This window comes from Musa acuminata, chromosome BXJ1-3 (genome assembly GCF_036884655.1).
Source record: "Musa acuminata AAA Group cultivar baxijiao chromosome BXJ1-3, Cavendish_Baxijiao_AAA, whole genome shotgun sequence".
Taxonomy (NCBI): Eukaryota; Viridiplantae; Streptophyta; class Magnoliopsida; order Zingiberales; family Musaceae; genus Musa; species Musa acuminata.
The window spans coordinates 43,636,151-43,649,536 of NC_088329.1; the positions used below are offsets into that span (position 1 = coordinate 43,636,151).

The window sequence follows — 13,386 nt, forward strand, 5'->3', positions numbered from 1 at the left end:
TGGCTCAAATAGCCACTACAGAGATAAAAGATATACATTAGATAATTAACTCATGCATTCCTCCCCATCCTTTTGCAAATTTATGATAGTGGTGAATCTTTTACAGTCCACTACTCAAAGTGATGATAAAATGCTTCAAAGTGAAACTAAACCATGGACAAAAACTAAGGCCTATTCAGAAAATATTGCAGCAGGAAAGTGAACTGTTCAGCTGATGAAAAGCTATGGCCAAACTCATCAAAACTTTTCACATGCATTAGTAGGGCACAAATAGCCATCAAAACTTGAGAAAGTTGGCTACTTTGGCTACTTTTCCAAGTTAACCCACCTATGAGACCTATAAAGTCATTCCGGAAGTGGCTCAAATAGCCACTACAGAGATAAAAGATATATATTAGATAATTAACTCATGCATTCCTTCCCATCCTTTTGCAAATTTATGATAGTGGTGAATCTTTTACAGTCCACTACCTTACACATGCTACATGGTAGTCCAAGAAACATAAAAAAATATGAATCATGAGATTACTGCATGTGAAGTGGGCATAACGACATGGGATGTGGAGTCCTAACCAGAGGGACAGGCACTGGTGGACTCTCACCACACAAGATCTTCAGAGAATGACGACACGTAATAGCTCGAAAATTTTCACACAAACACCTGAGACTCAGCTTCTTGAGCCCTAATTGGTACCATCCTTCATGTTAACTTACAAAATTAACCCCTAAAGACTGCAAATAGACCTATATGATATGAAAAAGGATTAATATCCCCAGAGATGACCAAGAACAACTACATTTATAAACTGACCTGGTTCCTTTGTAGGCCATCACAAGAATGATGAACTTATTCTTTAGAAAGGACACCACAATCTGATAAAATAGCCTCTCTTATGTGGTAAACTAATTCTGAAATTTTATGCACACTGTCCCTCACCCAGCTGAAACAGAGCCCATAATTGATTCATGCTCCAGTCGACCTCTGCACCTGCATATGTTTCTGTGTAGAGACAAGAGAGCAGTTTTTTTCCTGAAGATAATCTCATCTTATGTTGCAGCAGATTGCTGATAACTGGTGTAGCATTTTGAGCAGATCAACTTGTTCATTAAAATTGAAAAGATCAACATGAGACATACCTCTTTTTGGTATGGAAAAGAAAATCTGGTGCTATGTGAACATTTAAGAAATTTCAGAATGGATGAAGGTTTAACTCAAGTGGAAATAAAGGCGAGATAAGTTACAGTTATGAGCATTCCCAACATATGTGTTGTTCATTCGATGAGACTTCTTCTGGGTGCAATCCAAAATTTACGATGAAAGATATCACATAATTGAAATGTTCCAAAACTAGTTGTAGTGATTAAAGAAATAACAAAAATGTTAGGGAAAATAAAGACGATATAGAAAGAAAGAAGTTCTTCTGATGAAAGGAATGCATATTGATCTGTGCTCCATGCAAACATGTTCTCAAATTGCTCGCAAATAGGATGTCTACATGAATCTTTTGCCGCCATTGAGAACTGTAAAACGCCAAAGAACCTGCAATCCATTAATAAAACTTGACTAATGATAACATAATAGATAATGTAAGGGAATAAATGTAAATCAGGATCAAAGCTGCACAACCTGAGCTACTGAGAGCTAGAGGTTAACTTACTCTTTTTGTCCAGTCACTTCAACATAGAAAAGGGCAGCCAACTTGAAATTTCAATGTACTCTCAAAATCATCTCACAAGTGGAATGAGCAAGTACTCTGCATAAAAGAGCTGCAAACAACAGAAGATATAATGTGTCCAACTGTAGAAAACATATTCCACTTCTTAATGATAGTTTGCAACCAAAGCAACAAAAGCATCAACTGTTTGTTTTATGCAATTACCAATGTTAAGATGTTTTTTGATAAAAGGAGATACAAATCCAAAAGCAGAACCTAAAACCATAGTCAAGTAACAGTTCCAAACATCTGACAGTTTACCTTCCAAATAAACATGTAAAAAGATGTTATTGCAGCTTTACTCATAAGGTCAAGGGATCTAGCACGTTTCCAGAGGATTGAAGCAAGGACTGCATGGCCCAAAACCTGCAAAGCCAATAAGGTTCTTATTAAAAAATAAAATTTCAAGCAGATTCCACCCCACCTCCACCCTCTTTCTAGCTTTGTGAAAAAAAAAAAACAAAGAAACAGAATAGAACACTACGCAAAGTTATAATTATAGAACCTAATTATAACTTTGGGTGGGGTATAGGTTTGAATGTTGACAAGAATATCAGAAACCTTCCGAAACATTATTACAACAATTTCATGATTGAATAACAGCAATTAAGAATCAGATTTCTAATTATCTTGAGGAATAATGGGCTCTTTTTAATTAGTGATTGCAGAAAAAATTGATGCAAGGCAAGCTATTGTGCATTTATGTAACTTGTTTGGTATGACTGGTGTAAACATCAATCTGTTCAATGATACCTACAAGGCTACAACATGCTTCCCATGGTGACTGCATTCATGAATTATCATCAATTGCCCTTTTAACAACTGAAATTTGATTGTGAAACAAAAGAAAATTTTGGGTTAATGAATGACCACAAGGCGGAAAAGAAGCCATAACGTCAAAAGCAAGCAAAGAAATCAATTGTGGCATATAACACAATAGACTAACTGCATACTAATTCCAAATTGGGCACTTACAGTTACAAACTTGCTCCATATGCAGGATGAAGTGGCTCCAATCACCATAGCGACACTATAAGCCATCTCAAGGAGGTACACACAAATCCAAAACACCTGCAAAAAGACGAAATAATCAGGATAATGAACAAAAATTATCTAAAATTAAACGAACGATTAATATTCTTTGTTAGGATACCCGTTTCTGACCCAGCCGAACACTGAAAGATCGAATGCCATAGATACGATCTCCTTCAATATCAGGTATATCCTGCATAAGATCAATATTGCATTCCAGAAATGAACCATGTTTATGGTATTATAGAGAGTAACATCATGAATTTTTTTAGCTAATATTAACAAGTAACAAAGCAGATAATGATCAAGAAGAAATCAAAGGTACAGTATATTTTTAGCAAAAATTTATACACCCCAATGTTATGGCATGCTGCATCAACACATTTATTTGGAGAGTATATGATAAAGATGGACAACAGATGTTCCTTTTTCCCTTTACCCCATGAATTTTCTATTAAGCTTCATATCTAAGATCTAATCAACTTTCTTCAATAGTAAATGTTCAGCAGTATGGAGCCACCGTTGCCTCATCAACATGTCATGTACCTGCTACCCTCTGGGAAAGGCCTATAGCAGATGCCATCAGGACTTGTGGGCATCAATACGCTATATAAAAGTTGAACAAATTCAAGCCCATGTAATGAATCATGAAAGAGACCAGGTTATCGCAAATGAATCAACTTTAATACAAATATGTCAAATGCCAAAACCCAACTAAAAAAATTGCAATTCTAATGTATTTATTTCTAACTAACCCAGTTGATTCTTTCCAAGATTATCGTCTGTCGGGTTTTTCATCTTTAAACTATTCAGGGATATCCAGCCTAATGTTTTACATGGAAGAATAAAAAGAAATTACCTTGAACAATGCAATAACAACAGAGAAGAAGCTCATGAATGCAGTTGCAAATATCAAAGGCCTCGAAAAGCTGACTGATCTTCGGAAGACAAATGTCTGGGACATTAATGATATATTATACATCAGTGAGATGAAATTGAAATCAAGCATTCTGCTTATGAAAAGACAATAGTAACAATAAAAAATTAATGTGCATGCTATATTCATGCCAGTACCTGGAAAATATAAATGTCCTACCTGCATGTGCAAGAAAAAGGCAAGTTGAACAACCACAGCACGCACTGCCAAAATGCAGACTGCTGCAACAACTGCAAATCTCTTCCATCTTAAAAATGGCAGCTGTAACAATCAGAATTAAGGTCATCACGATGCCAAAAAAATTATGCTAAGAGACGTCATCATTTTTGTGTCTTGCATATCCAAAGTTCATTGTCATGCCATACATATTTCTTTAGCTTAAATAAACAAATTAAAAAAATCAATTAAAAATGTTGTTTCTGTAGAAAAATGCCCTCGGTCATGAATGTGCATCTGCTTAAGCATAAAACTCTACATGTGCACTGGGCTTTCGTAAGTTGAACAATAACAAAAGTAAAGTATGTAAGATATAAGAATGAATGGGCCTATTACATCTACCGTGAAATCTTTGTTAAAATGTAGTAAGCTCCCCCTGACCCATGGTGTAAAGTACAGCATGTTGAAAGCAAGATAGCAAATTAAAGATTTTGACACAAACATGCTTGTTTTTTGGGAAGTCAAAAGTGTCAAAACAACCATTTGATTTAGTATTACGTACTCACACATATAACTTTCATCAAGAGTTCATCCATCAAATTTATGATGCCACCACATTAAAGATATTAATGTGTGCCGCCAAATAGGTTTACAGGACCAATTCAAGGTAGATATGAAATATGTTCCATACATATTAATTTAACATTTGGCTTCTAATGTAGTTCAGCCACCAGAAGCAACAAAGGTTAGGATTTAGGAAAAACATAGAGAAGAGATAGAAGTGAGAACAAAGATGATAAATAATGCATGTGATATGAATATCAACGCAAAAGCAAGTAATTAAATCAAAACATCAACTTAGCAACTCCTGACATCACATGAAGCCTCTAAAAGGCTTTAACTTATGACTGATGAGACAAAATGATCATATGTGAACTCAAAGCTCGGTTAAAGTAAACTTTCTTCAGAAGACATTTCTAGAGAGTACCTGAGAATTGAGTCTTAAAAAAAATGAAGCAAACATAAAATTTGAATGACAGATGATAAATTATCTTCCAGAATAGCAGTGAAAACTTAAAACTAAACTAAGCAATTTATAAGCCAAATGTAAAGTTCCCATCTTTTGATTGCACGATGTTGCTTCTGTTTCACATGCTTGTCTCCAGCAATCTCCTAAATTACAGCATGTACACAAATGCAAAAGTTGTATATCAAGAATCCATCAAACTAGTAATTTGAGTTACAGGTTGAAAAATTGGTTTCAAGTGTCAAAGTTAAATACATTTGATCTTAGAAGAAAAATTAGATGCAAGGCAACTTCTTGATTTAAAAATGATGTGAAGCAGTTTTAAGTTATAAGGTCAAGAAGCTGGGGCCCTAGGACTGACCTAAAGTTGCTCAAATTGGCCTGCCAATATGATATCAAATCATCTAAAATTCCTAGTGTGGTTATTTTCCTATTATGAAGAAGTTTTGGATGCAATAATTGAGGTTGGCTGCAGACAAGGGTGCTTTCACATTTTCTTAGACATACATGAAGAACCAAGCTTAAAGTATCTTGATTTTTTGTCGCTGCTATGCTGTATTTATTTGGCCATAAGAACAGGATCTGCTCATACTTCAATATTGCATTTACTTTTTCCCACACTCACCAAAAGCAAACAAACCCACAAATTTCAGTTAAATGATAAACATGCAAGAAATGCACTAAGCATCCACATAGACACCATATTCTCAAGGAATCATTCAAATTATGTCCTGAGAGAAGCAAGTTTGTAAAAGAAATCAAACTTACATTGACTGAATATGCAGTTCCAAGGATAAAGCTGATGAAAAGAGCCCAAAATAACGGCAGAGAGCCAACAACCCATGCAACACCAAAGCTCTGAAACAAGAGAGTAAAGATTAGAATCTTTCTTTGACAGCTTGGCTACAATAAATATGTTATTTTCCAATTTAAGTATGTCAGTGAGAAGCAGTCTCATATTTTGTAGTAAAATTGTCTTCCCTGTTAGAAAAATTAATTAAATCAATCCATCACCACATTTCATTACTTCCGAAAAAATTTCATCAAATTTGGTTCAATGTAGAAAATAATACATGAGTAGATCAAGAAAGAAAATGCAAATGCCATAATGGAACTTTTGTGAAGCTATGGAGATCCCTTACTAGGACTACTTTGTTTACCACAGATTAGAAAAACGACAAAAGCTACAGAAAGTAGTTCTTTAAAACACATTTGAAACTAAAGTATCTAATTACCATGGCAGCAGAAATTAATATAACTGCAACTCCAGTTCTCAGTGAATATTCCCCAGATGCTAGAGGGAGATTCGGCTTATTAACCTAAAAGAAACATACCAAATTTATTGTGAATTCCTCGGAGGAACATGTTGAACAAAAAGTGCAATAGTGTGGTATATGTTTGACAATATAAAGAATGAAGATACTAGAATTGACAGATAAGACTTAGAGTGACCTTGTTGTGTTATTGAACTCCAGATATAAGGATAAGAATCCAAGATAACTATTTCCAAATGGTTACCTTGTCTATTTCTATATCATATACTTGATTTAGTCCAACAATGTAAATATTCATGAAAAGTGCAGCAATAACTGCCTGCAAGAGAAGCATAGAGTGAGACAGCAAAATGATACAGTACAAAAAAAAGGCAAAGCACAGTTTCTAATTGAAAATTTTGTTCATGCTATTACCTCCAACAATCCAGTTAGAAATGAAGGAGAAATATCAGTTAAACTCTCAACAGCCAGTAAAGAAACTGAGATTATGCTCGTTATCTGTCAAAGACAATAGTCTCTTATTATGTGTAGCAGCGCTCATGAAAAGAACAGGATGCCAATTGATAAACTAGAAGCAGGATACTTGCAGATAATATGTAGCAATAGGCCAGTAATTCACTTCAAAGATTGTGACTTAACTGTTCCTATGACTGTGTGGGGCCGTGAAAATCTGTAGAAGGCATTTAATGAAGTCAATGCTGATTTCCACCTACTTGCTTCAGACTTGGATCCTGAAGGGTGTCTTGATGCAGCATTAAGATGACTTAATTCATTAGTTCTCCTGTGCACCAACTTTCTGTCAGCGTGTCCAAAGATATGGTTGACAGGACCCCACTTAAGATCTTCAACACTGCATCCCACTGTGATGTTGGATGTTTTTCTGATTAAGTACTGGCTTGGCATATAACAACCTGTCAGGATGAGGAATGTGTGTCAGACCTATATAAGAAAGTGAAGTATTGACCTAGCAGTATCAGAACCAATATTCAGTCTCCACAGAAGGATCCAGCAGACCTACACAAAGACATACAACTAAACGAAAGGGCCTAGTGCATAAGAAGACTCCTGCCAATGAAGGAACTTAGACAGGTCAACGCAGGCAGCCATACCCCTGCGAGACATCTATCCGTGCAACTCTTTTGTTTCATCCTTTCGACAGTTAAACACCATAATACTGCAGCTCAGCTGGAATCCAGACTATACCCACGTTTGCAAATGAAGCGACCAAAATTTAAGTAGGGCAAGAAGAAGCATGAGAACAGACAAAAATAAGGAATGCAGTTATAGGAAGTAATTAATTGTCAAGATATCTCATTTGGATTGTGCATGATCAACTAAGATGTTTACAGTACAAAGAATACTTTGCATAATTTGTGGCATGGGAGTTAGTAACCACGTAGCAAACATATCAACCTTGAATATTAACTGTCAATATCAAATGACTAGGGAACCAGACACCCTGAGTAATTTGATTTATACTTCAGTCCTGTTAACAAATTAATTTTGCAAAATGAAATTGACATGATTTAACAGAGTCCGGAACCCATGCCAGATGTCACTGACCTCCTCAATGATATCTGGAAAAAATAATTCTCTGTTTTCTTATTGCCACTGGTTTAATTATCCATGAATTTAAACAACATATAAGACCATCTTTCTCAACTCTTCTTAAGAAATAATTAAAACACTTACTTAGCCAGCCTTAGGAAAGTCATATCAATACTACTCCTTTGATTAGCCCATTTAGTCATTTGTCTCTCAATATTTTCCTATATTTAACCAGACACCTATGACCGGATGCATTGATAAATGTTGCACACCTAATTAGAGCTGACACATTGTCATATCTGATAAACCAACTGCTCTTAAGCACATAGAGCTAAACTATTCATCAATCTATGCGCTTTGGAATGTAGCCTGATCAAGAATTATGCATTCCTTAACATATTCCAATACTCCTAATACTTTTTAAGAAACTAGCATGACCCAGAATTCAAGGTTCTCTGACTCAGGATGAAACTTCCAACTCAGATTGAAGTCATTAAAGATCTGAATGTTAGCACCATTCAATGAGCAAGTCATCTCAGGCCAACTATGCATCTCTCATTAAAATTGAGAAAATGACATCTCTTTCTAAACTCCTTCACTGAATTAACTAGTCTAACCTGATCTCATTGCCATATTCTCCTTGGTAAATACTTCCTTATACAAGAGCATCATACCAAACCAAACAAAATGAGAGATACTACATCGTTGCCACAATTTCTGTAATACTGCATCAAACGGGAACAAACTAAAGCAGATCATCTCATTTCATACGATAAAAGAAAGGGATCATTGGCAATCATACCAAAAATTAGCATATACACTAGCAAGAATTACTCATAGAATGTCCCCCTTATGTCCTGAATATGTTATCTTGATTCAAGATGCTTACGTTATTCTGCATGTTTCTTCTGACGAGCAAACAGCAAAAATCGCCCTAATGAGAATCTCATCATCCAAATCAAATTTGTAGTCTTTAAAGCTTAGGTAGAAAACGCGTCCTGGTTTCTTTTCAAAGCAACTGTTCATCCAATGTTCCTCTATTGAAGGAGCCATTGAAAAACGGGTGAAAATATGTCCTTTTTGAAGCCACTCACGGACTCATAAATAATCAAAGGTAAATCATAACAAAGAACGAAGAAAAGAATCATATAACACTAGAACGATTAGATTCTCGTCTCCGTGTCCGAAACCTCGATAAGCTACACCAAAGACAAGTATGAACGCCTTACTCCTAGTATCCTTTTACAGAGACGGTGAGGAGAATAAGCATTGCCTCTTCTTCATGGATGCGAGACTAATCGGAAACAAATTAGTCAGAGCTCACCCACTGGAAATCTGTAAATTAGGTCGTACAGAACAGCAAGCACCTGTGAGCACTAACCCAAAAAAAGGCCCACCCACACTACTAGCTAACACAAGCGATCGCCCACTGTTTTTGACCCAAATAATTCTAACATCGGATTCTGAATCTACCAGACATTCCCGTCTCGAATCAAGACCATGCTTTCCTGCAGGCAAAAGAACCAATCTTTCCGAGGGTCTCCGTCGATTTTGTGCGCGTACCTCGTCGAGAACAACGTGAGGAGCGGCAAGGAAAGAAGGAAAAGGGCCGGAGAAGAAGCGAGTCCATCGTCCTGCACTCCTCGGCGAATCACGTAGAGCTCGAAGAAAACCAAAAGGTCGAGCTACTGCCGACCGCCAAGTCGAATCTTTTTACCCCTTCTGCTCGTCGCGAGCGCAGACAAAGGGACGAAGTGCAGTAAGTACACATATTTTTCAGAAAAGGACTAATATATTTAACATATTCTCATATTAGTCCTCATTAAAAACATCCATAAAAAATAAATTTAACTGCTTGACAATAAAAATTTAATACAAATCTATTACTCCATATTAATCCCCCATGAATTACAACAATTGTGTTTGGCCACTAATTTTGGATAAGTATCTCATCATATCATAAACAGTAGCTTATGCCAAGGAAAAGGCTGATGATAGGGTTACTTACAAATAACCAGATGTCAAGGACTTCTACGTAAAATTACATCACTGTACTTAATCGTACGTTAGTCAGTTTCTGAGTGCAGCCAAACACGTACCTGTACTATGATTGGATCAGGATGGCTCCAACGGTGGGTCCCAAAAGCCGTTATCAGTGGGTACGTGGGTTTTGAGTTCTACCCGTTCGAGGAATTAAGTGATCTTCCAACTAAAAATACTTTAGTTACCAAAAAAGTAAATATCAATAAAAAATAATTTTATAGTTCAAATTTCGGTTGTATTATTTGCAAAAGGCGAAAAAAAAGGTCAATCGTGAGTCAACGGATTGTTTTATCCCAAGGAAAAGGTCAAACCGCTGCTTATATAGAGACGATTTGGAGAGGTCAACCACAGCGCTTTCCGCTCTCTACTTTTTCTGCCACCCAAATGTTGACCTTGCAGACCTGTGTATATATATCACCCTTCTATCATCCTCCTCCAACGTGTTCTTCGGCTTATAGAAGACCTCGAAACCATGGCTAGACATCCCACCCTCCTCCTCTTCCTCCCCTTCCTTCTCTTCCCCTTGGCAGATTCCCACAACATCACCACCATCCTCGCTAAGTTCCCCGACTTCTCCACCTTCAGCGACCTCCTCACTCGAACTCAGCTAGCCTCCGACATCAACAGCCGCAAGACCATCACCGTCCTTGCCGTCAACAACGGCGCCATCTCCTCGGCCTCCGGCCAGCCCACCGACGTCCTCAAGAAGATCCTCTCCCTGCATGTCGTCCTCGACTACTACGACGGCGACAAGCTCCACAAGCTCCGCAACCGCAGCGCCATCCTCACCACCCTCTTCCAGTCCAGCGGCGTCGCCTCCGGCCGGAGCGGCTTCCTCAACGTGACCGACATGGATAACGGGCAGGTCTCGTTCGGCTCCGCCGTGCCGGGGTCGTCGCTCGACGCCAACTTCGTGACGGTCTTGGCGACGCAGCCCTACAACATTTCGGTCGTCGAGATCAGCAGCGTCATCGTTCCACCCGGCCTCAGCGACGGGGCAGCGCCCAAAGCGTCTCCTGCGACGTCGAAGTCAGCAGCGCCATCACTGGCCCCATCGGAGGCTGCAGCGTCCCCGGCTTCCAACCCAAAGTCCCCGTCAGAGGACTCACCGACTTCAGGAGCTCCTGCGACATCTCCGGCAGAGGCAATGGCCGCCGATGGCTCACCGGCTGGAGCTCCGTCCGACGCCGCCGATGGCCCCGCAGGTGAATCCTCGGCCGCTGACGGCCTGGCTGTCGGTGGTGGAGCTGCCGCTGCCATGGGTTTTGCCATATTAGGGTTTCTCTGGATGAGTTAGGAGGGGTCCAGCTTACGTACATGGCAACGCATGCATGTTTCTTGCATGGGCTTAGGTCCGCATATATCTATCCAACTAAAGCAGGCTGGTATTAAAGGCATGACTGAGAGCTCAACTGCTAGAGTTACAGGAATACAAAATCATCCAACATTACCAACAAATAAGTAAGCACCAAAGGCAAACTCTATGAAAATTTTGTCCCAGAAGATTAAACTATTTCAGATAACATGCTTTGTTCCAAGCAGAATTAAAATGCATTTGATGCTACAAATGCATAAGGAGAGTAAGAATCTTTAATGGTGACCTATCCTGGCACACAGGGCACAAAATTATTTCATGCTTGAAAACAGCTAATTTGGGCAATCACTTCTATGAAGAAAACCATGTTATGATCCACCATCATCAGATTACTTTGAGAAACCAATAGCATCCATGAGTCTATACAATATATATTTCATTCATTAATCAACAATCTGAACACCATTGTCTTCAGCCAACTGAACTACAAAGACTTAACTTTAAACAGGTTAGTTTCTAACAAGGACCAAGATCAGACCAGAATATGAGAAAACAAAAGATGAAGCATCATCAACAAGATCATTCCAACTACATCAACAAGGCTCATGAACTAATGTTTGTCTTCCCATCTGTTTCTTCATCAGTTAAATGCAGACAGGTATAAGTACCAGCTTTGGTAAATGACTGCAGGTATGGCATTGGCATACGGGACCAAATATCGACTTAGAACATTCGGTAACAAAACAAAACAACAAAAAATCAAAATGAATGAAACTGTACAAGTGTAGAGCTATATATTTCATCCGGCATACACCAACCTAGGAAATTAACATATATCCACCCTAAGTGTCAAACTGGTATAACACATATATTAGAGAACATATCAGCTTAAACAATCCATTAATAATATAATACAAAATCTAAAAGAGCTGTACATTTTAATATCAGCACATGGCCAGACCATTTACCAGTTGATACATACCGGCCCAACTGAAGCAGATAGATATCCAAAGGATGGTTAACTGCCAATTTCTCAAGAGCTCAGCCAACCAAAGAGGCATCAAATTATCACCTTGAAGATTGCCAACCTACTCTAAAGCACCACGTTTTCAAATCCAGGCAATGGCGCAGCGGAGCACAGCTTATGTCATAAATCAGTAACAGAGGATTTAGATCTGATCTGATAAGCATAGAGTCAGATCTGATATAAACTAGCAAAGGAAATATTTATTTCTGCTCATAAGATTTAGGAGCAGAAATGATGCGAAAACAGATAATATTATGATGCAGGTATGATTTAAAAAAACTCCAAAAGAAATGGAATGAGCGAGTGATTTAGGCAAAAGAAAAGGAATCAGATGAAAATTATTTGTTTGTTTTTCTCATGCCACAGAAATTTGATCAAGACAGGAAGGAGAGTAAAGAAACAGCAGAAAAAGCTAGGCTAGCAAGCCAAAGAAAATTATCAATTATCCACAAATTATATAGCTCGATCCAGAAGGCCCTCACACAATGTATTATACAAAAATACCAATGTCGAAATCCATATCAACCTAGGACAAAATACATTCTTGAACTGTCCTTGTTTTAGAAAGTTTGTTACCACATGAGATTATTTGTAAAAACAAACTTCACATAAACAAGTGCCTAAAATTGGGCTAATTACATATTACCTCTTGTAATTAGATCTCTTTAGTATCCAGGTCCCTAGACTTAAAAAATTTACATTAGAATCCTTATAATTATGAAAGTGAACCATCTAGCTCCATTTACCATAACGTTATCGATTTTATCAACGAAAGCATGAACGATGGATAAAAAGATAATTTCAACGACCCAATTATGTTTTCGGTGCTGACGGACGACAACACTGCTGGGGATCACAGGTGGCTGTTGTGGGTGAGGAGAGAGAGCGACGACGACAGGTGAGGCGACGATGCAGATGTCGACGCTTCGCATCAATACCGATGCAGATGCCAACTGGCCCTTTAGCCGCTCTGCATCTGCGTCGGCACCGACACAATTGCCGAGCAACGCCGACATAGATGCAAAGTGTCGACATCTACGTTGTCGCTTTACCTCTCGCCATTACTCTTCCTCCTCATCCACAATAGCCACCCGCGACCCCCAACGACATCGTCATCCACCACCATCGAAAACGTAACTGGGATGTTAAAATTACATTTTTGTTTATCGTTTTTGTGCTTCCGTCGGTAAAACCACTAACTTTATGGTAAATGGGGCTAGATGTTTCACTTTTATAATTATAGGGATTCTAATGTAAATTTTTAAGCCTAGGGACTAGAATATTAAAGAGATCTAACTACAAGGGAGTAATA

The 13,386-nt window shown here is 38.2% G+C and overlaps 2 protein-coding genes across 2 annotated transcripts; one reads left to right on the top strand and one right to left on the bottom strand.

The window, feature by feature from the left end:
- Window positions 1-1,280: 1,280 nt before the first annotated feature.
- LOC103980015 (probable homogentisate phytyltransferase 1, chloroplastic) lies at window positions 1,281-9,418 on the bottom strand. Its single transcript, XM_009396304.3, has 13 exons — window positions 9,253-9,418; window positions 6,781-7,052; window positions 6,556-6,639; window positions 6,386-6,460; window positions 6,103-6,186; window positions 5,636-5,725; window positions 3,844-3,945; window positions 3,607-3,702; window positions 2,869-2,940; window positions 2,691-2,786; window positions 1,977-2,081; window positions 1,659-1,767; window positions 1,281-1,540 (listed from the first exon to the last, which is right to left on the bottom strand). Exons 1-12 carry the CDS (start codon window positions 9,317-9,319, stop codon window positions 1,726-1,728), a joined length of 1,185 nt encoding a protein of 394 aa, XP_009394579.2. The 5' UTR covers window positions 9,320-9,418; the 3' UTR covers window positions 1,281-1,540; window positions 1,659-1,725.
- A 786-nt stretch (window positions 9,419-10,204) lies between these two features.
- LOC135639025 (fasciclin-like arabinogalactan protein 14) lies at window positions 10,205-11,029 on the top strand. The gene has a single exon (XM_065152730.1). It carries the CDS (start codon window positions 10,205-10,207, stop codon window positions 11,027-11,029), a length of 825 nt encoding a protein of 274 aa, XP_065008802.1.
- The last annotated feature ends 2,357 nt before the right edge of the window (window positions 11,030-13,386 follow it).

Bases quoted from the DNA above. Each gene is read 5' to 3' on its own strand.
- LOC103980015 (XM_009396304.3), bottom strand. From the start codon at position 9,319: ATGGACTCGCTTCTTCTCCGGCCCTTTTCCTTCTTTCCTTGCCGCTCC. The intron at 3,946-5,635 runs GTAAGTTTGATT...TGATTGTTACAG, and splicing joins GAACTGCATATTCAGTCAAT to CTGCCATTTTTAAGATGGAA. The intron at 1,768-1,976 runs GTAAACTGTCAG...TGTTGTTTGCAG, and splicing joins TTTACATGTTTATTTGGAAG to CTCTTTTATGCAGAGTACTT.
- LOC135639025 (XM_065152730.1), top strand. From the start codon at position 10,205: ATGGCTAGACATCCCACCCTCCTCCTCTTCCTCCCCTTCCTTCTCTTC.